Source organism: Schistocerca gregaria, chromosome 2, assembly GCF_023897955.1.
Source record: "Schistocerca gregaria isolate iqSchGreg1 chromosome 2, iqSchGreg1.2, whole genome shotgun sequence".
Taxonomy (NCBI): domain Eukaryota; kingdom Metazoa; phylum Arthropoda; class Insecta; order Orthoptera; family Acrididae; genus Schistocerca; species Schistocerca gregaria.
In genome coordinates, this window is record NC_064921.1 from 628,526,021 (window position 1) to 628,553,971 (window position 27,951).

Sequence of the window (27,951 nt, forward strand, 5' to 3'; positions counted from 1 at the left end):
AAAAATAAGCAATCAATTCAAACCAGACGAAGCACGTGAAACAGGAAGGGTACCCGTATAAATACGGATGGAGCGCCTGCATAGTAATGGCTACCTGGTAAAGCTTAACTGCTAAGCTTACGACTTGAACAAAACTACTGTAGCTGTATCATCATTCATTCGACCTAAATTGTGTCTCATATTACAGTGGACCACCTTTGTTTCAATTTGGGAGGTGCGGCCTAAAACGATTCTCTGTCCTTGAATTTTGAGTCTCAAATTTCAGGTGTGACTTAGATTCAAGAAATTTTTTTTCCCTTGATTTCGAGTCTCATTTTTCAGGTGCGGCTTAGATTCGAGTGCAGCTTGGATTTGAGTAAATACGGTACTACTGTATGGTCACAAACATCACTTATCCCATGAAAGACTGGGCTACCTGTGAAACCAGTCATGTGATCTACAAGCTGTGGTTAGTGCTGCATTCTTTGTGGGCATGACAACCAAAAAGCTGTCTGTCCACATGAATAGCCACCGACAAACTATGGCCAAGAAACAAGTGGACCACCCTGTTGCTGAGCACACATGCCAAACATGCCATCCTTTATTCCAATGATTGCTCCTCAGCCTGTGCCATATGGATCCTTCCCAACAACACCAGCTTTTCTGAATTGCACAGATGGGAACTTTCCTTGCAATGCATACTACATTCCCATAAACCTCTGCCTCATCATTCATTAGTCACTGTCCTCACCCATTCAGTTCTTTTCCTGTTCCCATTCCAGCACTACACAGCCATCATTCCACCATCAAACCGAGTCTTTTTACTTCTCTCCTTTTCCACTGCTTGCCCCGCCCCCTCTTCCCATCTCACCGCTGCCCATCGTCTAATTTGCAGAACTATACTGTTCACCACTCCTACTATACTATCTCTTTCCTCGTCACCTTAGCCAGCTTCATCCTGACCACACCAACAATTAAAGGGAACAGCCATGGGTACCAGGATGGCCCCCTCATATGCCAACCTATTTATGGGTCGCTTAGAGGAAGCCTTCTTGGTTACCCAAGCCTGCCAACCCAAAGTTTGGTACAGATTTATTGATGACATCTTCATGATCTGGACTCACAGTGAAGAACAACTCCAGAATTTCCTCTCCAACCTCAACTCCTTTGGTTCCATCAGATTCACCTGGTCCTACTCCAAATCCCATGCCACTTTCCTAGATGTTGACCTCCATCTGTCCAATGGCCAGCTGCACACATCCGTCCACATCAAACCCACCAACAAGCAACAGTACCTCCATTATGACAGCTGCCACCCATTCCATATCAAACGGTCCCTTCCCTACAGCCTAGGCCTTCGTGGCAAACGAATCTGCTCCAGTCCTGAATCCCTCGACCATTACACCAACAACCTGAAAACAGCTTTCGCATCCCGCAACTACCCTCCCAACCTGGTACAGAAGCAGATAACCAGAGCCACTTCCTCATCCCATCAAACCCAGAAACTCTCACAGAAGAACCTCAAAAGTGCCCCACTTGTGACAGAATACTTCCCGGGACTGGATCAGACCTTGAATGTGGCTCTCCAGCAGGGATACGACTTCTTAAAATCCTGCCCCGAAATGAGATCCATCCTTCATGAAATCCTCCCCACTCCACCAAGAGTGTCTTTCCGCCGTCCACCTAACCTTCGTAACCTCTTGGTTCATCCCTATGAAATCCCCAAACCACCTTCCCCACCCTCTGGCTCCTACCCTTGCAACCGCCCCCGATGTAAAACCTGTCCTATGCACCCTCCCACCACCACCTACTCCAGTCCTGTAACCCGGAAGGTGTACATGATCAAAGGGAGAGCCACGTGTGAAAGCACCCACGTGATTTACGAACTGACCTGCCTGCACTGTGACGCTTTCTATGTGGGAATGACCAGCAACAAACTGTCCATTCGCATGAATGGACACAGGCAGACAGTGTTTGTTGGTAATGAGGATCACCCTGTGGCTAAACATGCCTTGATGCACGGCCAGCACATCTTGGCACAGTGTTACACCGTCCGAGTTATCTGGATACTTCCCACCAACACCAACCTATCCGAACTCCGGAGATGGGAACTCGCCCTTCAGTATATCCTCTCTTCTCGATTTCCGCCAGACCTCAACCTCCGCTAATTTCAAGTTGCCGCCGCTCATACCTCACCTGTCTTTCAACAACTTCTTTGCCTCTGTACTTCCGCCTCGACTGACATCTCTGCCCTTACTCTTTGCCTTTAAATATGTCTGCTTGTGTCTGTGTATGTGCGGATGGATATGTGTGTGTGTGTGTGTGTGTGTGTGTGTGTGTGTGAGTGTGTGTGTGTGTGCGAGTGTACACTTTAAAAACAAAGATTCCAAGGCTATATATATATATATATATATATATATATATATATATATATATTAAAAACAAAGATTCCAAGGCTTACCAAGTGGGTAAGCGCCGGTAGATAGGCACAATGAATAAAACACACAAACACACGCACAGAATTTGAGCTTTCGCAACCGGCGGCTGCTTTGTCAGGAAAGAGGGAAGGAAAAGGAAAGATGAAAGGATGTGGGTTTTAAGGGAGAGGGTAAGGAGTCATTCCAATCCCGGGAGCAGAAAGACGTACCTTAGGGGGAAAAAAGGATAGGTATATACTCGCACGCGCACACACACACACACACACACACACACGCATATCCATCCATACATACACAGACACAAGCAGACATACTTAAAGGCAAAGAGTATGGGCAGAGATGTAAGTCAAGGCGCAAGTGTGGAGGCAAAGATGATGTTAAATGACAGGTGAGGTATGAGTGGCGGCAACTTGAAATTAGCTGAGATTGAGGCCTTGTGGATAACGAGAAGAGAGGATATATTGAAGGGCAAGTTCCCATCTCCGGAGTTCGGATAGGTTGGTGTTGGTGGGAAGTATCCAGATAACTCGGCTGGTGTAACACTGTGCCAAGATGTGCTGGCTGTGCACCAAGGCATGTTTAGCCACAGGGTGATCCTCATTACCAACAAACACTGTCTGCCTGTGTCCATTCATGCGAATGGACAGTTTGTTGCTGGTCATTCCCACATAGAAAGCGTCACAGTGTAGGCAGGTCAGTTGGTAAATCACATGGGTGCTTTCACACGTGGCTCTGCCTTTGATCGTGTACACCTTCACGTAACATCCCTGCCAGTGTGGACGGTATTTGTTTCGTGATACATTACCCATGTTAAAATGGACCATTTACCAATTGCGGAAAAGGTCTATATCATCTTGATGTATGGCTATTGTGATCAAGATGCCTAATGTGCATGTGCTATGTATGCTGCTCGGTATCCTGGACGAGATCATCCAAGTGTCCGGACTGTTCGCCAGATAGTTGCATTATGTAAGGAAACACGAAGTGTTCAGCCACATGTGAAATGTCAACCATGACCTGCAACAAATTATGATGCCCAAGTAGGTGTTTATTAGTTGCTGTCAAGGCTAATCTGCATATCAGTATCATAAGAATTAGGAATCTCGAAAACGTTGCTGTTGAGAATGCTACATCAACATCGATTGCACCCTACCATATTTCTATGCACCAGGAATTGCATGATGACAACTTTGAACATCACGTACAGTTCTGCCACTGGGCACAAGAGCAATTATTGGCTGATGACAGATTTTTTTCACGTGTTCTATTTAGTGATGAAGTGTCATTCACCACACAGTGAAACAACCAACATAAAATGTTCAAAGATACCTACATTCTGTATTTTAATTTAAAAACCTACCTGTTATCTCTAAAATTCCGAGCCATATGTTTGCGACTATTACAGGGCCATCTATCAAAAAGCGAAAAAAGTGGTCCAAAACCAGTAACATTCCTTTCCATTCTGGTCACAAAAGCCCACAGGAGATACATATTGCACATGAGAGCCAGCAGTTACAGAGGGTAGATTGTTTGATATTATTGGGCATACATTTAGGTAACAGGCTGAACACCATATTCAGTAAACCCTGAAAAGGCCTAGTTCAGCAACATTTGCCATCTGCATAACCGACAAAATTGGAGACATCTGTGACTCAAAATCTGCTTACTTTGGCTAATGTGTTATGGAATAATCTTCTAGGACAACTCACCACTGTTAAAAAAAGTCTTTACAAATCAGAGAAAGGTTTTCCAAATTTTGTGTAGTGTGCCTCCTAGAATGTCATGTCAAACCTTTTTAAGCAAATAAGAATACTAACAGCTGCTTCACAATATCTCTTTTCAATCATGACATTCATGCTTCATAATCCTTACTCAATATGAAACGAATGAAACATACCATCATCATAACACAAGAAGGAAATGTGACCTGAAAAATTTGTCTCTGGCGTAAAAAGATGTAAAATTCCCCATCACAAAATCTTCAATGCAGTTCCAAGTAGTATTAAGTGTCTACACAGTAATAATGTACTATTTAAAAGTAAGGTAAAGGAGTTCTTGCTTGAAAACAGTTTCTATTCTCTATAAGACTTCTATAGGAGAGTTAGCTAAGATTATTTACCATGTATTATTGTGTATTCCTGATTCAATACATCTTCCTGCTTCAATTAGATTAATTGGTGATCTGTAAGTCAAGAATATGGTCATGTTTACTCTGTAAAAAACTGTTTAGATAAGATCTGAAAATTATATCTTAATCTCTGTTTGTGAGTGTAATTAGAACTTACTGACTGTGTTACTTTATTATTATTTTCAATTTGTATTCTTAATCTTTGTTTATTGTCCTGGTGGAAAGAAATGAATTAATGAACTACATGTTATGACTCATTTCATGTCCATGCATTACCACGCTAAAATGGATCCATGGAATTCAAATTGCTATAAACAATAATAAACTACAGTAGTAAAGTCAGTTATTCACTTTCTACGACTGTAGACATAAAAAATAACTGCACTCTTCTTATTTTTATATTCAGTATTAACTTCAGGGACAATATTAGCTATTAAAACAATTATTTTCTGACAGAATTTTATTTACACATTGCCAACAATGATAATGGCCTCAACTTCACTGACCCACAAATGCAGTTACTCTCTTCCAGGCAAGATGCGAGAGTTTTGTGCTCTTGTACAGATAAGTGACTTAGACTGAAATAAAACTTAGTTTAATACCAATAGCTAATTAAATATGTGTATTAGTTTGTTTTTCACACTTACCATTAAAGGATTCACTTTTCTTTGCTTTTTATTCTGGAAAACATCAAAATATCATAAAGCAGAGTTACAGTCATCTTTTTGCTTATGTTTTGATGAAGTAAACTTAAACAGTCTCATTTAACAGTTTTTTTTCTTTTCAGTAAGTTAAGTACAATGTACCGCTTTATTGTTTTAATTGTTGTTTGTGAAACAAATTTTAATTTACTGGATCTAGGAACTTTGCACTTAGTAGCTTTGTTTACATACAGATGTGATAGGCCTAATTTTTGTAAATGTGTTTTTCTTGCTTCTTAATAATTTAAATGAATTATATTCATTAAAGTATTATTTTTAACATATGTTAAAATTGTCTGTCTTGCCATAAAATTGATAACTCCAGGGTTTGGTGTGATGGATGCAGTAGTTTTCTCCATTTGGATGACTATAGTGGCGTGGGTATTGGGGAAGTGAATTGGGCTCATCAGGGGTTCTGTAGGATATGAAGTAGAGATAGAAATATAGTGGAACAGATGGGGAAAATTGCCACCCTTCATGCTGAGTTGGATCAAGCTAGTAAACATCAGGACAGATTAAAAAGGGAGAAGGGTAAAGAGAGATGGGGAGTGTGTAATGGGACATCTTCCTATAGCATTACTTTTCCATAACAGTAGTAAATGTCATGTGACTTGTGCCTCCCATCGGGTAGACCGTTCGCCAGGTGCAAGTCTTTCGATTAGATGTCACTTTGGCAACTTGTGCGTCAATGAGGACGAAATGATGACGGTTAGAACAACACAATAACCAGTTCCTTAGTGGAGAAAATCTTCGACCCATCCAGGAATCGAACCTGGGCCCTAAGGATTGACATTCTGTCACACTGATCACTCAGCCACCAGGGGCAGACACAACAGTAGTAGTTGATGCCAGTAATATTTTTCTAATTTTGGACAGGTCAATATTATCTCAGGTATTTTTCTGAAAATTTTCATATAATTTTATATACAATATGTTATGTGTCAAGCCAAAATTCATGAAAAGGAATTATTTTATTTTTGTTGTTAAAATTGCTAGCTCTGAATGTACAGTTAAAACTGTTTTTTCTATTATTATTTATTTATTTGAAATTATGAAATATTTGGGGCACTTAAAATTTCTATTATTAATTACACAACCTAGTACTGTTTATTATATTTATTTCTGGATTTATTTATGAAATAATAACGGAACTTAATAGAAATTTATCTGTCAAGAAAAATTGTAAACCTTTTGGAATATTGTTATTACTGCAGAGTGAAGGAGTAGTAAGCCTCTGATGTGATCAGATGTATATTTGGTATTTTGGGTGAATAATGTAATTATGGCTTTGTTAATGGGAAAATTCAAGACTGTGTGATATAATAAAATGTGACAAAATAAATTAACATAAAGAAATGTGCAACAAAACTCCTCCAAATTATTTAGATCAGTTCAACCATGCGTACCTAAAATGTGAGAATTCCACCTTTAAGAATCAGACCCATAGACATGAAGAAATTGAGACAACTGTGCCAGAAAAGATAAGTAAACTAAAAAGTTTATTGTGAATCTTACTCCTCTTGAATACCCAGAAAAGACTTTACCACAGTGGGCAGTAGCAGCAAGAAAGAAGGAGGGGTATATTACAAGTAGCAATGGTCAACAGAAGGAGCAGATTCAGAACTTCATCAGACAGGTTTGTGGTGAATGTAAAAAATAAGTTCGACCTATTGCTTCAGTTAGAAACTGATGAGACTCAGGCAGAGTTAGGTCTAGACAGGGAACAACAAACTTTCAGTAGAAAAATAAGTAAGAGTATAGGGAAGCCAGCAAAGAGAAAAAAAGTTTTGGTGTTTGGTAGCTCTCATGCTATAGGTGTAGGAAAACTTCTGCAGGATGAATTAGGATCAGAATATCAGGTCACCAATTTTTGTTTTAATCTAGTGCTGCTCTGGGTCAGGTGACAGAGGGTTTAGTTTCACTCTGTAAAGACTTTACCGGGGAGGACACAGTAGTTATTGTGGGTGGGATAGGCAACAGTATTGACAGAGATCCTGAGTACAATGTGGAGTATAACATGGTAAAGACTGTATCAGTATCGAGACATACCAGTGTGGAGATTGTGGCTGTTCTGTATTTATGCATTTAAATGTTTATGAGTATAGTCTTTATAGCTCTGCCCTGGTTTTCCCTCAGTTTCCCATTGGATTTTACCCAAATGGGGGAGCATAATACAAATCATTCCGAGGGGAAGTAATAAAAAAGGCTGTACTCAACTTCAAAGTAAAATCATCCATGTGCAAGAATTGAAAGAAAGCACCTGTATTATCGCAACTATCACAATCACATGTATATGTAGTCACCTGTTTGGATGCAGATAAGCTAAGAATATATTAATACCATGACTATATCAAACATATCTGCAGTCACCTGTTTGGACACTGACAAACTTAAAATATATTAATACCATAATCAAATCAAATATATCTATCATCACCTGTTTGGACATAGACAATCAATATAAAGAAATATGCTATAGTGGAATGCCGTTTACAAGATTGTATGTAACTATCCAAATGGCATTCCAGGGGGCTTTTATAGCATAGCCTCTGGTAAAAAAGAGCATAAATCAGTCGTTGGTACTCAAAAATGGAGAAGAACTGTATACGCTCTTAGAATCACAATTATTATTATCTTTGTCCCTTTGTACAAGAAGAATGAGCATATTTTTTTGTTTCATATCTTATTGATTCTGATGTTCTAGCTGATGCACACTGATTGTTCTTGGTCTGTAACTGATACAATTATCTGTAGTAGTAATAGAATTTTAGTGAATATGCACGGAATTAATAATTGTAATATGTGTTTTTGTCAGTAGTGAGTACCTATTCTGCTTATGATTCAGTAAGTAATAATTAAATGTTGCCTTGGACATTTTGTGTAGGCTCATTATTGGAGTGACACCACTGATGGCAAAAATTATACAAGTTCTTTTAACAGTAATTTTATACTAAAAATATTAAAAAGAATAGTCTCAATAAATTGAAAACAGCATCTTGTAATATTTTCTAATTCATATTATGCCAGAGGTACAGTTTTTATTAATAGTATTATCTACAGGCTGTTACAAAAAGGTAGGGCCAAACTTTCAGGAAACATTCCTCACACACAAATAAAGAAAAGAAGTTATGTGGACATGTGTATGGAAATGCTTAATTTCCATGTTAGAACTCATTTTAGTTTCGTCAGTATGTACTCTACTTCCTCGATTCACCGCCAGTTGGCCCAATTGAAGGAAGGTAATGTTGACTTTGGTGCTTGTGTTGACATGAGACTCTACAGTACAAGCATGAAGCACATCAGTAAGTAGCATCAACAGGTTAGTGTCCATCACGAACGTGGTTTTGCATTCAGTGCAATGTTTACAAATGTGGAGTTGGCAGATGCCCATTTGATGTATGGATTAGCACGGGGCAATAGCCGTGGCACGGTACATTTGTATTGAGACAGATTTCCAGAACGAAGGTGTCCCGACAGGAAGACGTTCGAAGCAATTGATTGGTGTCGTAGGGAGCACATAACATTCCAGCCTATGAATCGTGACTGGGGAAGACCTAGAACGATGAGGATGCCTGCAATGGACGATGCAATTCTTCGTGCAGTTGACGATAACCCTAATGTCAGCGTCAGAGAAGTTGCTGCTGTACAAGATAACATTGACCACGTCACTGTATGGAGAGTGCTACAGGAGAACCAGTTGTTTACGTACCATGTACAGTGTGTGCAGGCACTATCAGCAGCTGATTGGCCTCCACGGGTACACTTCTGCGAATGGTTCATCCAACAATGTGTCAATCCTCATTTCAGTGCAAATGTTCTCTTTGTGGATGAGGCTTCATTCCAACGTGATCAAATTGTAAATTTTCATAATGAACATGTGTGGGCTGATGAGAATCCGCATGCAATTGTGCAATCACGTCATCAACACAGATTTTCTGTGAATGTTTGGGCAGACATTTTTGGTGATGTCTTGATTGGGCCCCATGTTCTTCCACCTACACTCAATGGAGCACATTATCATGATTTCATACGGGATACTCTACCTATGCTGCTAGAACATGTGCCTTTACAAGTACGACAAAACATGTGGTTCATGCACGATGGAGCTCCTGCACATTTCAGTCAAAGTGTTCTTACACTTCTCAACAACAGATTCGGTGACCAATGGATTGGTAGAGGTGGACCAATTCCATGGCATCCACGCTCTCCTGACCTCAGCCCTCTTGTCTTTCATTTATGGGGGCACTTGAAAGCTCTTGTCTTCGCAACCCTGGTACCAAATGTAGAGACTCTTTGTGCTTGTATTGTGGATGGCTGTGATACAATACGCCATTCTCCAGGGCTGCATCAGCGCTTCAGGGATTCCATGTAACAGAGGGTGGATGCATGTATCCTTTCTAATGGAGGACATTTTGAACATTTCCTGTAACAAAATGTTTGAAGTCACGCTGGTACATTCTGTTGCTCTGTGTTTCCATTCCATGATTAATGTGATTTGAAGAGAAGTAATAAAATGAGCTCTAACATGGAAAGTAAGCGTTTCCGGACACATGTCCACATAACATATTTTCTTTCTTTGTGTGTGCTGAATGTTTCCTTAAAGTTTGGCCGTAGCTTTTTGTAACACCCTGTATAAATACTTATGCTGCCATTGCACATAGGTAGTTATCCTGGAGCATCCAGCCCCACAGAAAAAATAATTAAGTATTGTTTAAATGGATAATATTATAGAGAGATTTTTAATCCATCGTGAGTAAGACAGATGTCTTCATGTTGGGATGCGTATGATATTTCTGGTGATGGCACCCTGAGAATAATTAGCCATGGCTTTTAACAAACATAAAAGAGTACTTTCAAAACCATTTTGTACAATAGGAATAACAGCACAGTTTTTGTTGTACAAAGCAGTATTCAATTTAATTCATTCAAAAAAATTATGCGATAACTGGCGCCCAAAGTTGGGCTCGATGTTCCAGAAAATTTATGTATGTGGAAAGAATATATCATTAATAGAAGAAAATTAATGCTTGTATATGTAGATTGTTTCATGTGTGTGAGGAATATTATTTTCGATATAAAGAGAAACAGAAGATCTGGAACCCACCACAGATTTGACTAAAAATAAATATGACAACAGAAATGAAAATATCTCTTGCTTTCGTGAGCCATATTGTTTCCCAATGTTCATGATTCGTACCACATGATAGTGTTTTGTAAAAAGTAATTCAAGTAGGCAAGAAAATTTATATTTGCTGTAAATTTGTGTGGGATTAGAAGTTTTATACTGTATTATTATTATTTTTGTGGTAATTACCATGTGAAAATAATTGTGATAGAACAATGTCTCATTAAGAGTTAAAGAGATTAGTAAGACTAGGAGAGAAGTTGATATGGAAGCAGATTCATGAGAGTATAGTGATAACAAATTGGAGGAAACCCCCATGGCATCTACATCTAGTAAGAACATGCAGGAACATATTACTGATCATGAAATAATAACTTCAAATCAGCACACAGAAATTGAGCATAGTGCTGATAGCAACATGTTGCCAAATGTTGTGGGTGAAAGAGCCGTGCCCGAAATCAGTTCCAGAAGCAACTGGAGGAGAGAGATAGAAACAGGGAAAGAATACAGTTAGAAAGGGAGAGACAGCAGGAGGAGAGAGAAAAAGGGAAGAAAGGGGAAAAGAGAGGGAAAACAGAATATATAAACAGCTTAAATGTTTAGAGGTCATGAATGCAGACATAGCCAGTTTGAAACAAGTGTACCAGGAATTGCCAAATTTGGTAGCCAGTTTAACCACAGACATACAAAATCAGGAAATAGAGGAGAATAGTATGCATAGAAAAAGCTGAAAGATGGATAGATAACAAAGAGAAACAGATAGATGACAAAATATGAACAGAAGTGACGCACAATTCGTGCAGTTCACTCAACTTGTCTGATCAATCAGACACCTCAGGAATTAGTAAATATGAGAATGGAGGACAATTATGTACCTGCTTTGCATGTTTTTCCCAAAAATTTGCCATTCTCTGCCATATATAAAACAATTTGTAGGGGACAGGCAGGAACATGTAGTCCTAACACTGAACCGTTGAATGAAGCAGGGGCTGTGCCCACTGTATCTTCAATAATGATGGAAGAGAGTTTAATAAAACACTGCCAGTTTCAATCCTTCTCCACTGACAAGAAAAATATTCACCCAGTTGTATTCATAAAGAGTTTTTGAACATAGCATTGACAGAGAAACAAAAGATACAGTTTATGGTTTTGCACGTAGTAGGAAATGTTGCTCTATGGGTGACAGATGCAGCTGAAAATAGCTACACCTGTGAACAAATTGAGAAGGCATTTCTAAATAAATGCAAAGACTTAGAAAAGAAATATAAAGTCCAGAGGCATATAGTCCTAAACAAGGAAGCCTAGGAAAGTATTTCGAAAAGTACATCCACAAAATGCGATATTGGGACGAACTGATTTCAAATCATGATGTGATCAAGCTATTAAAAGCCAGACTTCCACCAAATATTAGAGAGAAACTAATCCATGTTCCAGACAATGATTTGGGTAGCTTCTTGTATCTCTTGGATTTGTTAGATTTAATTTAGGAAGACTTAAAGTTACAAAGTATCAATGGAAATAGTTATGATTGTAAGGAAACAGTTGTTTAGCAGTCATCTGAATGATGACAAAAGTAATGACAATAGACAGGCTTAGGGAAAAGGTTCACCTCAATACAGATGGAAACGAAGGTATGAGGAAAGTTTTGGTCCAGGAGGTGGCCATAAATAGGGGAAGAATAGACTTGCAATGGCATTGTATCCGGGTCAGAATAACACAGAAAGATACACAAACAATAGCAATAATAGGAACAAATATGGTCAAACAGGTAATTCAAACAACCTGGCTTGGCAGAATCAGAATCAAAGTGTGAGAATAGTTGATGTGACAAATGACAGTCATCCTACATCAACCAATTCGACAAACTAAAGATGGGCGCAATTAGCTTTCCATTGTCGGCTGTGGGATGGAGGCAGAGCTCACAAGAGAGTAAGGAGAAACATGATGTAGTGAATATGTTAAGATATAACAATGGTGTTGGAATGAAGGAGGAAGTTTTATCGGAGAATAAGAGATGTAACCAAGTAGATAGTGAGTTGATACTGGCTGTGGTTCAGGCTAAAGTTATTAGTATACGGGTCAATATCATGATTGATACAGGAGCTGCAGTTAATGTGATGAGTTATGATTTCTATAGGAAATTGTGCCAACTGCATAAAGTGCCAGTGTTGCCAGTTCAGAACTGCAAAGTGTCGGGTGCCATTGGTGCACAGGTAGTGGAGAGCCAGGTACAGGTGGACATATTTATGGGAAATGGAGCATTAAATTGCACATTCCTGGTTGTAAAGGGATTAAGAGTCGCCTGTATTCTGGGTTGAGAGTTTTCGAGAGAAAGGAGTGCCTATATGGACCTCTCTCAAGGTATTTGCAGCTTGGAGGATAAGGAAGTGAGAGTGAAACTGGAATTGGTGTGCACTAAAGCTATACATTGCAAGTATTGTCAGAATGTTAAAGTGAAGTGTAACCTCACAAAAATACTGCAAATTCAGCAGTGTTTTGGAATGGAGGGAGGAGGGGGGGAGGTTGAGATTACAGCCATCACAATGGAAAGAATGATAGTAACACAGTGTCCTGTCAAGCAATAAACAATAAAGTAGAGGAATCTACATATCTGGCACCAGAGCAACAATTACAATTATCTCAGCTATTGAAGGAACAATTAGAGGTACTCTCTGAGAGACCAGAGGTCATCGGGGGTTATACATATAATATTGATGTGATACTACACAAGACATTTTGTAAGGCTACTTACTCCATTCCATAGTCGAAAAAGGAGTCAGTGAAACTAGAGATACGTAAGATGTTAGAATGGGGAATAATTGAGCTGTCATTGTTACCTTACAGCAGCCCGTTACTAGCAGTTACAAAAGATAGTGGAAAAATACATCTGGTGAGAGATGCTTGTGACCTTAATAAAATTATTGTGCCAGTAAGGACTAGGCCAGAGAATTTGGAGGAATAGTTGCAAAAGTTCTTTGGAGTAAGGTATCTTTCACACACTTATTTGCAATTTTCCTACTGGAAAATCGCCTTGACAGAACAGTTGAGAAAATATACAGCTTTCATTTTCACTGGTTGGAGTTACCAGTTTAAAATACTCCCATTCAGCTGAAATACAAGTGCTGGAGCATTTATAGCAGATCTTGATTCAATGTTAGGCCCAGAGTTGCTTGATAATGTCACCATATATGTGGATGATATTTTAATTGTGACTCCCACCTGGGAAGAGCATATGGAGATAACAAATAGAATGTTGAGCAAATTTGAACAGGCCGGAGTCACTGCCAACCTATGTAAGTCAGAATTTGGTAATGAAAAGATTAAATGTCTGGGACATGTCATTTTACCCTTAGGGACTGTGCCAGATGAAAATAAAATACAAGCCATAAAGAATTTTCCATCACCTAAAACAAAAAGGCAGTTGAAAGCATTCTTGAGATTAGTATCCTTTTACTGGCGTTTTGTAGCCAATAAGTCAGTTAACAGCAATTTGTAGTTAAATCTGCTCAGGAAAAATATAATTTGATAGTCAAATTCCACCTGTGAGAGAGACTTCAATAGAATCCAGGAAGCATTAGTCAATGCAGGTATTCTGTACCACTCTGATATGGAGAAAGATTTTTGCATTGCTGCTGATGCATCTTTTACAGGACTAGGAGCTTATCTGTTTGAAGTGGATGAAACAGATGGTAAACATCAAATTAAAGTGATTAGTTTTGCAAATCGGGTACTAACAGAATATGAACAATCATACTCAGTACTGGAACTTGAAGCCTTAGCTGTGTTTTGGGCTTCCAAGGAATTCCATTTTTTTTGTTTACAGTATAAAGGTGTACTGTGACCACCAATCTTTCAGTTTCTTATTAACATGTAAACTGTTACATGCACACTTAGCGAGATGGGCTTCAGCGTTGCAAGAGTATCGCTTCCAAATTGTATATATTAATGGGAAAGATAACATAATTGCTGAGGTCTTGTTCAGGTTGCTACAGGGCATGTCTAAAAATAAAGAACTAATCGAACAGGCATCAGAGTACAAAGTACTGTTGGTTAAAGATCAAACATACAGACATAATTTTCTAGATATGTGTAAACGTATGTCTGAATTGGAAAATGCTGACTGTAAGTGGAAAAACATTGTGCAAATGATGACTGAGAATCCAAAATCAGAATTAGCTAAGCAATTTATGATAAAAGATGGCATTTTGTATCATAAACCTAAGAAAGAGGAAGAACGGTGGTGTGTGTGCATTCCAGAAAGTTGTTTATGAGACTTTATCTGGTACACCCATAAAAATTGGGGGCATTTTGGCATAAATAAAACTTTTGCTCAGATTGAACAGTTTTGCTATTACCCAAATTTAGGCAGGCATGTTCACGAATTTTGCTCGTGACATCACCACTGTCACCTATGAATGTGCACGCTTTATAAATGCCAGAAGGCAAGCTCCCCAAGTGAGGAAGGGTGATTCCACATGAATATTGCTAGCACACTCTCAAGCGCTGCACTCTCACCACAGGCCGGACATACTAAAAGCCAGTTAATTATCAGTAGTGTTGGGATGCTGTGGTCCTCTTGAGGAGCTCTGAGCATGAAACCCAAGATAAATAAATCATATATTGTAGCGATGGAAGAGGTACCAAATTTGTTATAAAAGTCAGTAAATTACTCAACGGACAGTATTTTTCAGTACAGGTATTTTGTTCATTCCAAGCAAGTGTCGATTCGTGATGTCATCAAGCAGACACGAGTTGACTGTAATCTGAATCTGTTTTAGCAAACTAATAATTTCTCTCAGGCGATAAAATTTTAATGATTATGAAATACATGTTCTTGAAGTTTATTCAGAATCAGAAATGTTTAATTAGTAATTACATGCCATAATTTATTTGTTTAATATAAAGGTGTTTTGAATTTTGTATGCATAAAAAAAGCGTGAATTTATGTGTGGCTTTTACTCTGAGATGAGTTATCACTAAGAGTGCTAAAAGTGTGTGTGTACAGTTCACAGACCTATGTGGTGAATTTTGACCTTGACCTGAATGGAGAGTAAAACCAGTTTTATTTGAACTTTATGTGAGATACCCACATCACGTTACTACAAAACAGCTATTTTTGAAATATGTTACACACCAGTGTGTGACCAAGCTGGAAAAAAAAGAAAAAAAAAAGGATTGAACCCAAAGTTTATTCAAAATATCAAGGTCCAGTTTTAATTTGGTGTATCATGTCTCTTCACAAAAGATCTCAAGAAACCGGGATAAATAACAAGAAGAAAAAGACTAAAGAAGAGGCATTGGCATTGGTATTATCTGATTTTCTTCCTCTTCCAAGTATTGCATTTTGTATGTCAACATCCATAGCCATTCATAATTCAACAGTTAATTTCAGTTTCCTCTAAGTAGTTTTTTTCAAACTAATTTCAATCTATTACAGTTTATCCCATGGCTGAGATTAATTTTCTCACACAGATCACATACTGCCCCCCCCCCCCCCCTCTCTCTCTCACTCTCTCTCTCTCTCTCTCTCTCTCTCTCACTCACTCACTCACCCTTTCTTTTTTTCCTATAACTCGGATGGGAATTATAAAAATTCAATCAATACACAATTTAAAATGAAATTTCAGCACTTCTCCTTTTCTTCAATTCCTTGATTCTTTTTGTCACTTTTGATAAGAATTGTGTGCCCTCATCTGTCTACAATGACTGGCTGCAAACACTTCTCAATATTTGTAACTATGGGAAAGTAATTTATCACTAGCTCAAGCTTTTATTCCATTTCACACTATTTTAATTCAGTAATTTTTTTGTTATTCCTTGGCTGCGGACCATAGAATACCCTTCTAAAATAGCAATCACCTGTTTTCGATTCACATGTTTCTGCCAATCAAAGGTTTCTTCACAATTTTGCTCAACTTCTTTTTTTTCATGGTTTATTTCATTTTGATCATGTAGCAATCTGTGAGCAACTATTTGGATTTATGTTACATTAAAAAGATTAAGGTCAAAATATTTTACTGTGAGCTTTTTGGAAAGTTTGTCTGATCCAATAAAGCATACAGAAATAGATCCAGATGAATGCTGAGATAGTTTCCACAAACAGAGCTTCTCCTTACCTCGATAATTATTAAGAGTTTTAAAATGAACTACATTCTTATACAGTACATGCCAGTATCCTTCTTGTTCTGACCTAAGGCTTTGTGGCCTTCACATGGTGATCCAACTGATTAAAAACAAAGTAACTAGAAATAAGAATTTTTGAATTACACTTCATCATTACTTAAATTCGAAATATAGCTCACCCACTGCACACAAACACACACACACACGCACACGCACACACACACACACACACACACACACACACACACACACACACACACATACACAAATATAACCATACTAACACAAAGATAACTTTTAGATATGTAGAGTTTGCCATTTATTTCCATTTAAATATAGCAGTTAGTGGGGAGCATGAACTGAACTATTTACTTAATTTTACCGTTGTAAGTTTTGTGGCTATGAAGACAGTTTTTCCTTTAAGGGCTGTCAAAATTGCTTTCTCAAACACAGTTCTTCGTGTATTTGGGTCCACCATTGTTAGAGGTTCATCTATGAGGTATATGTCCCTGTAAAAAAGTGGAGTTTGTGAAAGAAAACTTTCCAAAGACTGTTAACTGAAATAAATGTATAAAGATTAGTCAGATAAAACTCAAAAGAAATTCACTCTGTGCAGCCACAAACAAATGGCTATAGACTTCAGAGGTGATTGAATGGAGGGGATGCAATTGCCTTATGACTGTTATTGGTTTTTACACACTTTCCATGTATTTAGCAAATTATGAAATAACATTAAAAAATATAGTTATCCTTCAGACCAACAGATGCAGAAAATGGTGTAACTTTAGCCACACATGAATTATTGATTGTAGTATGCTGTTAATCAATATGAAAATAAAATTTATATATTTATCTATATTATAGAATATTTGCTTCTTGCTTTTCTTCTTTTATACACAAATATTAACAAAAACCCAGGACAATGAAAAATTAAATTTTATGTGATTTGTTTAAAGTGTCACTTTCTTCAATGTGATACATTTTATAATGCAAATTTTCTAGAAAATAAAAATAAACATATTTCTGTTTCTGTGATGATACTGAATTACACATGATCAGTAGCTGTACTTCTGATTATCAAGGAAATGCTGACAGCTGTTTTCTCATCATACAGTTTCATTCCTACAAGTATCACCAAGTAAGATGGTACTGCAAGTTTAAATCTTCTTACAGCCATCTTATCTAAGTTTATTGAGGTTTACCCAAAGCATTTGAGATTAACCCTGCAGTGGTTTCCTCAAAACTTTTACATACTCTTCCTTCCACATCCATATCACTCTGCTCTAGTGTTCAACTTTCTATGATTTCCACACTGATGGAAAAATAAAGTCCACCTTGCACTCTATTCCTTTTTTGTCTATGTTTTCTACTAAATATTTTATATTCCACCATACAGATGACATACAGAACCAAATATCCTCCTGATTTCTTAACAATCTTAGCTTACTCCAAGATGCTCAACTTATTACAATACTTGACTAGAAAACTCTCCTAATAGTTTTGTATGTGGCATTGAGACTGTTAACCGAGTCACTGGCTGTGTTTTGTAGTGAAATATTATGCAATTTCAATACCTTATATCAGCTGTACATTAAAGACGCAAATAAACAGTTACTGCTCTGGGGGGAAAAGCACTGTAAGGACTAGTTTCTGTTTGTGTCCTTTAGAGGCAAGTTTCTATCTTATTTTTCATTTTTAAGGATTATAATGGGTGTTCATGTGCAGCTTGACCAGTTTAAACTTGTGTCAAACAGAGGATACTCTACTAAACAGAAAAAAATTATTCTGTATGAGGGGCAGATTTGATAAAAGCAGAAATTTACAAAATTTGTGTTCTTTATTTTCATGGTACCCCAAGTGCAAAAAGACTTTTATGAATGGCTGACCAGAGAACTTGGTGAGGGAACATTCTAAGAATTAATGTGAGATCAAAGAAGAACAGTCAAATAGTAGATAGTACATGTCACAAGTTATATAATCTGTTAAGAAGTCACAAACTGTGTGCCTGTGAAGTGTGCTAATGCTGCAAAATTTAGAAATATTGAGAATAAATGAAATTGTAAATGCTGTAATAAAAAGACAAATGTTAAGTGTTCACTATAAACTGCTATTTCATTACATTTCGAAATGCCCTTGATTTTTATAAAACCTCTTTGTAATTCATTTTGTCAGTGAATAGTTCGTATCCTGTGAATAAATCATTCTTAAAAGGAACTGTGTTGGTCAATACTAATAGTTCATAACAGATTATGGGCCAGGACCATGTCAAAATAAACAAACCATAATTTTAGTGAAGATTAAAGAAACCCAGTGTGTGATCGATAAGAATTTTTTTGCCAATTGAAATGCACAGTAGCAGTAAAATTTCATAAAAACACGGGTACCAATGTGATTCTTAAGTTTCTCTCGGTGTATTTGATAATCAAAATAGCCACGGGTGTACTGCCAGTCTACAGTGTCCAACGGGCACAATATTTCGGCGATCATACATGTCGCCATCATCAGGTGAACTGACGGACTGAGCTCCTGTGAATGTGCCGGTACAGAGATCCACATGCTATGGCTGCTCAGGGGGAACTGGCTTCGGTCGCGGCGGCGGCCAATTTAAATACCCTTCACCCGCGGCAAACTCCCTCCGCCGTCCGTGCCCCGTGCCACGGTCACACAGTGGAACAGGTTGCAATGGCGTCTGAGAGGACATCGGTGTGATGACTCTGTCCGCCGTGGTCGTCACAACTATATGTTTGTTTGATTTACTCGTGATTAACCCAATCACTGGTTCCCAAGCCTTGCTAAGATTATAGCTACAGTCACGGTTTATGAGGTTGTCATTGGTGCGAATTTTGATTGCCTCTCTAACAACACTGTCCCAGTATCTCGACGTCTGTACCATAATCCTCGTGCATTCATACTCCATACCGTGATTTTCTGACAAACAATGTTCAGCGACCACCGACTTGCTCGGATACATCAGTTGAGTGTGCCTCTGGAGTTCACAGCATCAATCCCTGATGGTACGCATCGTCTGACCAATATACGGCAGCACAACCTGTGGAGATGGATGAAATCACGAGGGAGGAGGTAGGCACTGCGTTTATTCCATATATAGGCGCACTCACAGGAAAAATCGCCCACATTTTGAAGAAACACTGGGTCGGAACTGTGTTTTGTCCTCCGAATAAAACCCGTGCACTGGTGGGGAGTGCCAAAGATGACCTCGGTCTGAGGAAGGCCAGCATGTACCAGATTCCATGTCAATGTGGCAGTCGTATATTGGTCAGACGATGCGTTCCATCGACGATCGATGCCGTGAACACCAGAGGCACACTCGACGGAGGTATCCAAGCAAGTCGGTGGTCACTGAACATTGTTTGTCAGAAAATCATGCTATGGAGTATGAACGCACGAGGATTCAGGTACAGACATTGAGATACTGGGACAGCGTTGTTAGAGAGGCCATCGAAATTTGCACCAATGACAACCTCATAAACCGTGACTATGGCTATAATCTTAGCAAGGCTTGGTAACCAGCGATTGGGTTAATCATGAGTAAATCGAGCAAATGTATAGTTGTGTGATGACCACGGCGGACAGAGACATCACACTGAAGTCATCTCAGACGCTGTCGCAATCTGTGCCACCGCGTGACCGTGGCGCGGGGCACGGACGGCGGAGGGAGTGCCCCGCGGGCAGAGGGTATTTAAATCGGCCGCCACCACGACTGAATCCAGTTCCCCCTGAGCAGCCATAGCGTACGGATCTCCGTACCGGCTTGATCACAGGAGCTCAGTCCGTCAGTTCACCCGATGATGATGACATGTATGATCGCCGAAATATTTGCCCATTGGACACTGCAGACCGGCAGTACACCCGTGGATATTTTGATTATGGGTACCAATGGTGATTATAAAGTGAAGATTGATGTACTTGTAGGACCTAAGAATTGGGAAAACTGGAAATGGCACATCTCTATGGTGCTCTGCTCACATGATCTTGAAGATATTAATGGTACTTATGAATGTGTGGTGTTGCCATGGAATGAAAATATGAACAAAATGTGGCATATATAGAAGGACAAAAGGATGACTGAAATTACCAAGCCTGACAGAATGTGCAAAGTACACCAGATGCTGAACATGTTTTGGCATGCAATAATGCTAAAGAAATGTAGGACAAATTACATGTGCAACTTGAATGTAGCAGCATGAAAGGTTTAAACATGTTAATTGAACATCTTTTTTGGATTAACACAAAGAAAATGAAGATATTAGCACACTTGTAGGTATGCTGCAAGAGTTATTAATTTTTTAAGTCTGAATGATGAATTAATGAAATATGAAGAGAATACATTGTCTGAAAGTGTACTAAATGGTGGAATTTTCCCTATGCTGAGAAAGGGAAATGATCATTTTAAAAATCTCTTGGACAATTTAGCATCAGAAATCCAGAGTTTAAATTTACATATTGAAGAAAATCTGTTCTACTGAACTGCATGAAAAAGTGCACTGGATCAACTGCATTTGTCATTTCTAACACAAAAAGGGGAATTAAATAACAGATATATGAAGATGTCAAATGTATGAGTGAAGCAAATATTTCTAAAACATCTAGGACACAGGAGGGAAGTGTCCACAGAAGACTAGTGACAGCAATAATGTTTGACAAAATGAGATGTTGAAAAGAAATATTGCTTCTACTCAAGCATAATTGGCGTGTCTGCTGGAAACTTCAGTGATGCAAAGAAACGGTATTGTGACAGTGGAGCTATGAAGATTATTAATCTGAATAACCAGCATTTTCATTCTACAATGCATTTAATGTTCTATAAGTGATTTCACTGGGAAAACAAGATACTAATATGTGCATGCTGATACAAACATTAGGTAAAGCAGTGAATGATACACTGCTAGAATTGACAATATCTTATATGTGTCTGATGCAAATGTATCATATAACATTTGACTACACTGATTCAGAAGAAAGGCACTGGTGACACTGTTATCATCAAGTGAAATTAGTGACACCCTATGAAATACTCCAAGTGTACCACTTTTAGTTACCAAAATTAGCATCACATTAAGAACATCTTGAGCAAATTTGACATCAACATAGATGACTGCAAGGAAAAATTTTGTGGTGGTTGTGTATTAGGAAAGATGTACAAAATACCAAACAACAAATAAACTGATCCACAGTTACTGACAAACTATTACAAGCAAATGTCAATGGACAACTGACAAGAGAGATGTATTTTCCAAAGATGCTTTCAATAAATTTAATGATTTTTTTCTTCCTGAAAAACAAAAAAATGAACTGTATGATGTACTCAAACAATTTTTACATGAAACTCAAACAAACACTTTAGATGTGATGGATGCAAAGAATTCAATAACAAAAATTTTAAGGAACTGCTCACACATAAGGTAACAGAATTACTGATTCCTCCACCCTATACCCCTGAACAAAATGATGTGACTGAATGTGAAAATAATTCCTCAGGCTGTATGACGCTGAACCCAAGTAAACTATAGAAATGAATAGAGCAGTATACATCTTAAACTGTACTGCAAGGTCAGTCTGGTCCTAGAGGAAGTCAAAGTGCATAAAAATTTGGCACACTTGATATTGGAGTAAGTCAAGTATCAAAGGGCCGTAATAAGAAATCAACAAATTTCCTGAAATCAAAAGTTTCTGAATTTTCTGAAGAACATAGACTGGAGCACAGAAGACAACAACATATACAAGTCTGGATAGAAAGTGGTGAATTCTTGACGTTAACAAAAGTTGGTGTTGATAAACATAAAAATCACAGCTGTTTATCAGACATATTTCAGTCAAATGAATAAAACTGAATTGCTTAAGAAACAAGTGCCTCGTGGACCATGGACCTCAGCAAGATGGGATGATTTGAGTGCCTCAGTGATAAAGACAGTTGTACAATAGGTGCAACCAAAACAGATGGATATCTGTGGAGAGGCCAGACTAACTTGTTGTTCCTTTTCAGTATTTGCAGGGGTAGCTGTCACGATGATTGACTGATATGGCCTTGTAATGTTAACTTACATGGCCTTGCTGGACTGGCACTGCAAACAACAAAGGACAACAACAGCCATTATTTTATGAGGGCATACAGCTCTTCAATATGGTTACCCCTCAGCCATGCTCTATGAGCTAGGCTCAACCAGGTCCAGTGCTTCATCATGCACAGTTTCTGGACTGAGTGTGGGCTGCCTGGTGGTGTTGCATTACATACTCTGTGAACAGCACTTGGGCCCATAGTCAACAACATTCAGGAGGCTGTACAAAATGTATCTTGAGTTGTATATCAGCTGCAATGGTCTCACTACCTAATGCAAGCATCACCTAACAGATATTGCTGGTGTTTTGTTGTGTGAAAAAATTGTTTATCAGGTAATAGACAGGTTGTTCAGATAGGAATAAACTTGTAGAAGCATGCATTATCTTTGTCTTGTACAATGAAGGCACTGAAAGATTATTAAATGAAAATGGTAATAAGTAATGTAGGGTCATCTTTTCAAGCAGTGGAGAAGGAAGCAAAGAGGAGGACCTTAATGACAGTGCTAAAATGGCAAAAGCAGCTTTACAGAAGTGCTGACTGCTGATTGTGGTTCTACAAGAATATGCTCTGTTACCTGCAGAGGGGCAAGGAGAGGGTCAGAGGGTGTGTGTGTATAATGCTCATTGCATCCATGGTATTTTTGATAAAGCCATATTTACTCTGCAGGTCATTCTAAATGGCAAACATCTATGGAGCACAGCATTCATTTTCTGGGTACAGGCTTGACGAATCTGGGTTTCCTAAACTGGGTGTGATTTAGTGTGTCACAGGGAGTGGGGATCTTGGCGTATGTACCCAGATTACAAGGATGCTATAAGCCTCTATTAAAAATAAATAACAAAATAAACAGCAGTCTGAAGGTGTGCAGCACCAATGAGATGCATAGTTGCTGAAGCAGAATGGCTGCTAGTGGGCTACCTCTGGGGCACCTGCTGCACCTCTGTGTATGAGTTATTAAGGCAAGCAGATCTCTGTCTGGGTGGACTTACGCTACCCTACCTGTGTGTAGGATGCCTATGGAGCCTATCAATTCTTCAAAATCCATGTCCAGTGGTTTGGCTATGCTGCTGGTGAATGCTCTAACCTAACCCATCAAGAAAACTCATGAGAGTAGTTCTCCTGAATACACACCTACCAAAAAAGGAACAGTTGCAGCACCAGGGTACAGACATGTCAAAATGTTTCTGTTATTGTTAGAAATGAAAAGCATACCTTTGACAAGCTGTCACCATTCTACATCACAGAAAGATCTTGATGGTATCACAACTGGCCTGAAGTCAGTAAAAATGGTACATTGTTGATTGAAATTGCCATTTGTGGAACTGCATTAAACTCTAAATTCCAGCCATGCAATAGTGTCATATGAAGGCCTTATAGATAAAAACCTCTTTGCGCTTCAAAAGGAATGAGTAGCAAAGGCATTGTGGATGTGTAGAACATGATGAATACAGTAAATGACATCCTTGACAGAATGCCTACATTCATTGTAACTTCCAAATCAGCAGTTTGGTTTCTTGTGCTTAAATGTTTTCCGTTATTTTCCGAATCTTTTGAGGTGTTTCAAGTGAAAAAGATATGGCCACAAGACAGTTTCATGAAATGCTACATGTGGGAAGCAAAGAAATTGTTTAAGGCCAAGCAACCCCCTATCATTCATTATTCATTTGCATTACCAGTAAAACTGTGCCTGCCAGAGAATCAGTGTCCCAGAGTTCTAAGATGTACAATATGTCACCACTGCCCTCCCCCTCCCCCCCAAAAATAAGAAATTATCTTACCAGTGCTACTTAGTTCACTCACTCATACACCTTCCTGCATTTCTATGCAAAAAAGGGATAGTTACCTTGAAGAACAAGACAAAGCCCAACAGAATGAGAACTAAAGCCACAGGGATAAAATCAGCTGCCATCTCTGGTGATGGTGATTTTGAAATGGAAGTGATCACTTTAAAGGACCAACCAGGCCCATGTAGTCCACAGTCAATAGCCTTGGACTCACTACCAATGTGCAAAGAGAAAGGGAAGGCAAACCTCACAAATAGATAATGGACATATTAGAGACAAATTTAAAAGGCATCAGAAATCTTGTGGAAGAGATAAAGCTTCCAGCACTGGCTACATCCTTGTGTATATTCCTTCAGGAAACACATTTTAAGGAGGTGGTGGTGGTTAGTGTTTAAAGTTCCGTCGACAACGAGGTCATTAGAGACGGCATATTTTAAGGATTCTGTTACTCATGTGTCTTGGAGCTATCACCTACATAGAAAATGGCCCAAGTGGCAAAATGGCTAATGTGGGGAGTGGCAGTGTTTGTCACTGACACTCTTTACTCCTCACTTGTCACACTGCAAGCAGTTATTGTCACTGTACATAGTGTGTCATTTCTGGAAACACTTTCTTCCATTTATCACCCACCAAATGACCCACTGGATAGTGAGGCACTCTTTGCACTGATCAACCAACTTTCCCCACTGTTCCTTTCAATTCACACAGTGCTCTCTGGGATTGCAACTCTACCTGCCCAACAGGTTGAGTGGTTGCCACTGTATTTAGATGTGAAACCATATGCTTCCTGAATACAGGCACAAAGACACATTTTAGTACAGCAACAGGGTCATTGTCCACCAATGATCTGATAGTTTTCTCTCCTGCACTCACAGATGCTATGCAGTGGGCTGTAGTAGATAACCTTCACTCCTCTGCAAGGAAAACTCTGAGCTGTTCAGACATTTGGCTGTGCTTGAGCACTGAGACAGTGTCCAAGATTGGGTGGATCACATTCCTGATGTGATCCAATTCAGACACTGATAACTCTATACCAAAAGCCTCATGCTTTCACAGGAGGCAGCCTGTTCCTGGGTGGAATGATAAGTATCAAGCACTATAAGGGACAGGCAGATGTCAGTGTGAAGATTCAAGTACAGTTCATCTGCACAGAACCTTGGAGCCTTTCAGATAGAGAGAGCAAAAGACCAACAGACATTCGAGAAGAGAGAGAGAGAGAGAGAGAAGTGATTGTGGCACAATTTCCTGAAGGCAGTTAACTGGTCAATATTCACCATTGAGTATGGGAATCAGTAAGGAAGTTCTCTGGAAAAAGAATGTCACGCCAATTAGCTGCCATCCAGAACAATGGAGTTCTGAAAGCCATACCAGTACAAAAAATACAGACCATGGCACTTTACTTTTATGCATAATATCATCCTTGAGCAGAGTTCCTGGTTTCTAGACCTATCGAGAAGTTAGAGAGAGGGAAAGAGTGCATTTTAACTACACTAATGAAGAGCCCTATAACCTACCCTTCTCCATGTGGGAACTGGACACAGCACTATCTGAAGCTCACAAAACTGTATATGGCCTGGACAGCATACATTGTGGCATTCTATGACACGTTAACCCTGAACCGAAGGAAATCTTACTTGCATTTTTAGATAAAATATTCAGGAATAGTCAATATCCTGACCCTTGGAGGGACTCATTAATGATTCCCATTCTTAAACCAGTAAAGAATTTGCACACACCCTAGCAGCTATTGTAATGACACTCTTGTTGGCTGTGTAGAAAAGATGCTAAAACAGACCATCAGACAAAGCATCAACTTCCACCAAAGCTGTGAGGATGGCTCATGAGACATATTTAGGTAGCTCTGCTGGAAGAGCACTTGCCTGCAAAAGGTAACAGTACTAGGTTTGAGTCCCAGCCCAGCACACAGTGTTTCAGTCGCCCACAGGGGCCAGCTGTGGCGACCTGCATCTTCTACTTTATTGGCCCAAGTAGCCAGGTGATGAAGTCAAATGCAGGCACCTCCTACTCAGTAATACCCTCCCATTTCTTCCACTCTATGGGCAGGGTGGTGGCAGGAGTAGGCTCTTCTGCTTTTGTACCAAGGGCATGCGAAACAGCTGCACTCATTTGCCACAGCTGGCAGAAAGCCTTCTCTGTCTCCGCAGCTAAGATGACTCAAAATGTAGTCATCTCTGTTGCTCCTAACTTTTAAGCCCATAGTTATCTCATCTACAACATGGAACGGTGTGGCACGCATGTTGTCAATCTTCAGATATTGTATCTTCTCAAGCAGGGGCAGCATTTCCATCCTTTGGTAGGCAATTCTGGCCTTTTCCAAGCAGGAGTAAAAGCCACCAGTTCTTCTGTCTGCTGTGTCAACTTTGAATTTCCCAATCAATGTCATCTTCTTCTTCAATGGTGCATCTTTACAGCTTGGGCCACCATCTTGCAGTTGGTCTGGCTTCAGCCCGAGGAAGCTGGGCAACCTTGCCATTTGGCAACATTGGGCCTACCACAGATGGTGCAGATCAGAGACTCTTCCCTATGCTTCTCACAAGTGCCACTCTTGAGCTTGCCAAAGCATTTCACCCATCTTGCAGCTCTGCAACAGTACTTTGCCATACGGCCTTCACCTGGAACCTGTATCACTGTTGATTAGGGTCTGGATTTGGTAGGAGAACTTCCACCTTCACAGGAAAGTTCAGATATTGCTGGTATTGGTAACTGTTTGAATAGTGATGATGAACGGTGGTGGCCTCTTGTTATGCTTCCCATTCTGTAGCTTGATCGCTACATCCCAGAAGCCAGAACATTGCAGCTCTTTCTAACCTGCCTCTTCATCTCAGATTCAAGGCAGCCCCTGAAGAGTGCTTTGGTAGCCTTCTCCCACTGCTTCTGTGATTTTGCCTGCTTCACAGGCGCTGATACAATGTGGGCAGCCACAATTCCCCTGAGTACCATGTAATTGCCCATGTTTGCTATATACAAGAGCAAACAACATGCTAAACTCAGAGCTGTCAGGCTAGGCTGGCAGCAATGGAAAGCTATTAGTGCAACTCAAATACTTTCAGTCTGTATTGTGTCAGGTCACCAGCATCAAACACCATTTCAATGTCTTCAGGGCATGCGATGCTAGGCGCTGCAGTCTGGAGCCAAGCACCCGCTACGGTCATAGGTTCAAATCCTGCCTCGGGCATGGAAGTGTGTGATGTCCTTAGGTTAGTTAGATTTAATTAGTTCTAAGTTCTAGGTGACTGTTGACCTTAGAAGTTAAGTCGCATAGTGCTCAGAAACATTTGAACAATTTTGTCTTCAGGGAGTGTGTGAATAATGGGTAAGAATCATTTCTTTTTGTAAAGTAATAAACAAAAAAGAACAAATTAACTGATCATTACAATTTTCTAGCTCAGAAACTTCAGAAAAAGTAGACAAAAATATTATTATTTATTTCAACATAAAGTGGGAATGCTGAGTTGGAAAAAGACTGTCATAAAGTTAGCTTTTAGCCAACAAGGCCTTTCTCAAAAATAGACAACATACACACAAGCAAACACTCATGCAAATGCAACTCACACACACATGACTATAGTCTCT

The 27,951-nt window shown here is 39.2% G+C and overlaps 1 protein-coding gene across 2 annotated transcripts in view; it reads right to left on the reverse strand.

Moving 5' to 3' along the window:
• LOC126334641 (ATP-binding cassette sub-family C member 12-like) overlaps positions 1 to 27,951 on the reverse strand; it is a 498,524-nt gene that overhangs the window by 201,203 nt on the left and 269,370 nt on the right. For both annotated transcript variants that reach the window (XM_049997082.1, XM_049997083.1), the window contains exon 16: positions 16,877 to 17,003. In XM_049997082.1, the coding sequence (XP_049853039.1) occupies positions 16,877 to 17,003 (127 nt within the window). The remainder of the gene's footprint in view (positions 1 to 16,876; positions 17,004 to 27,951) is intronic.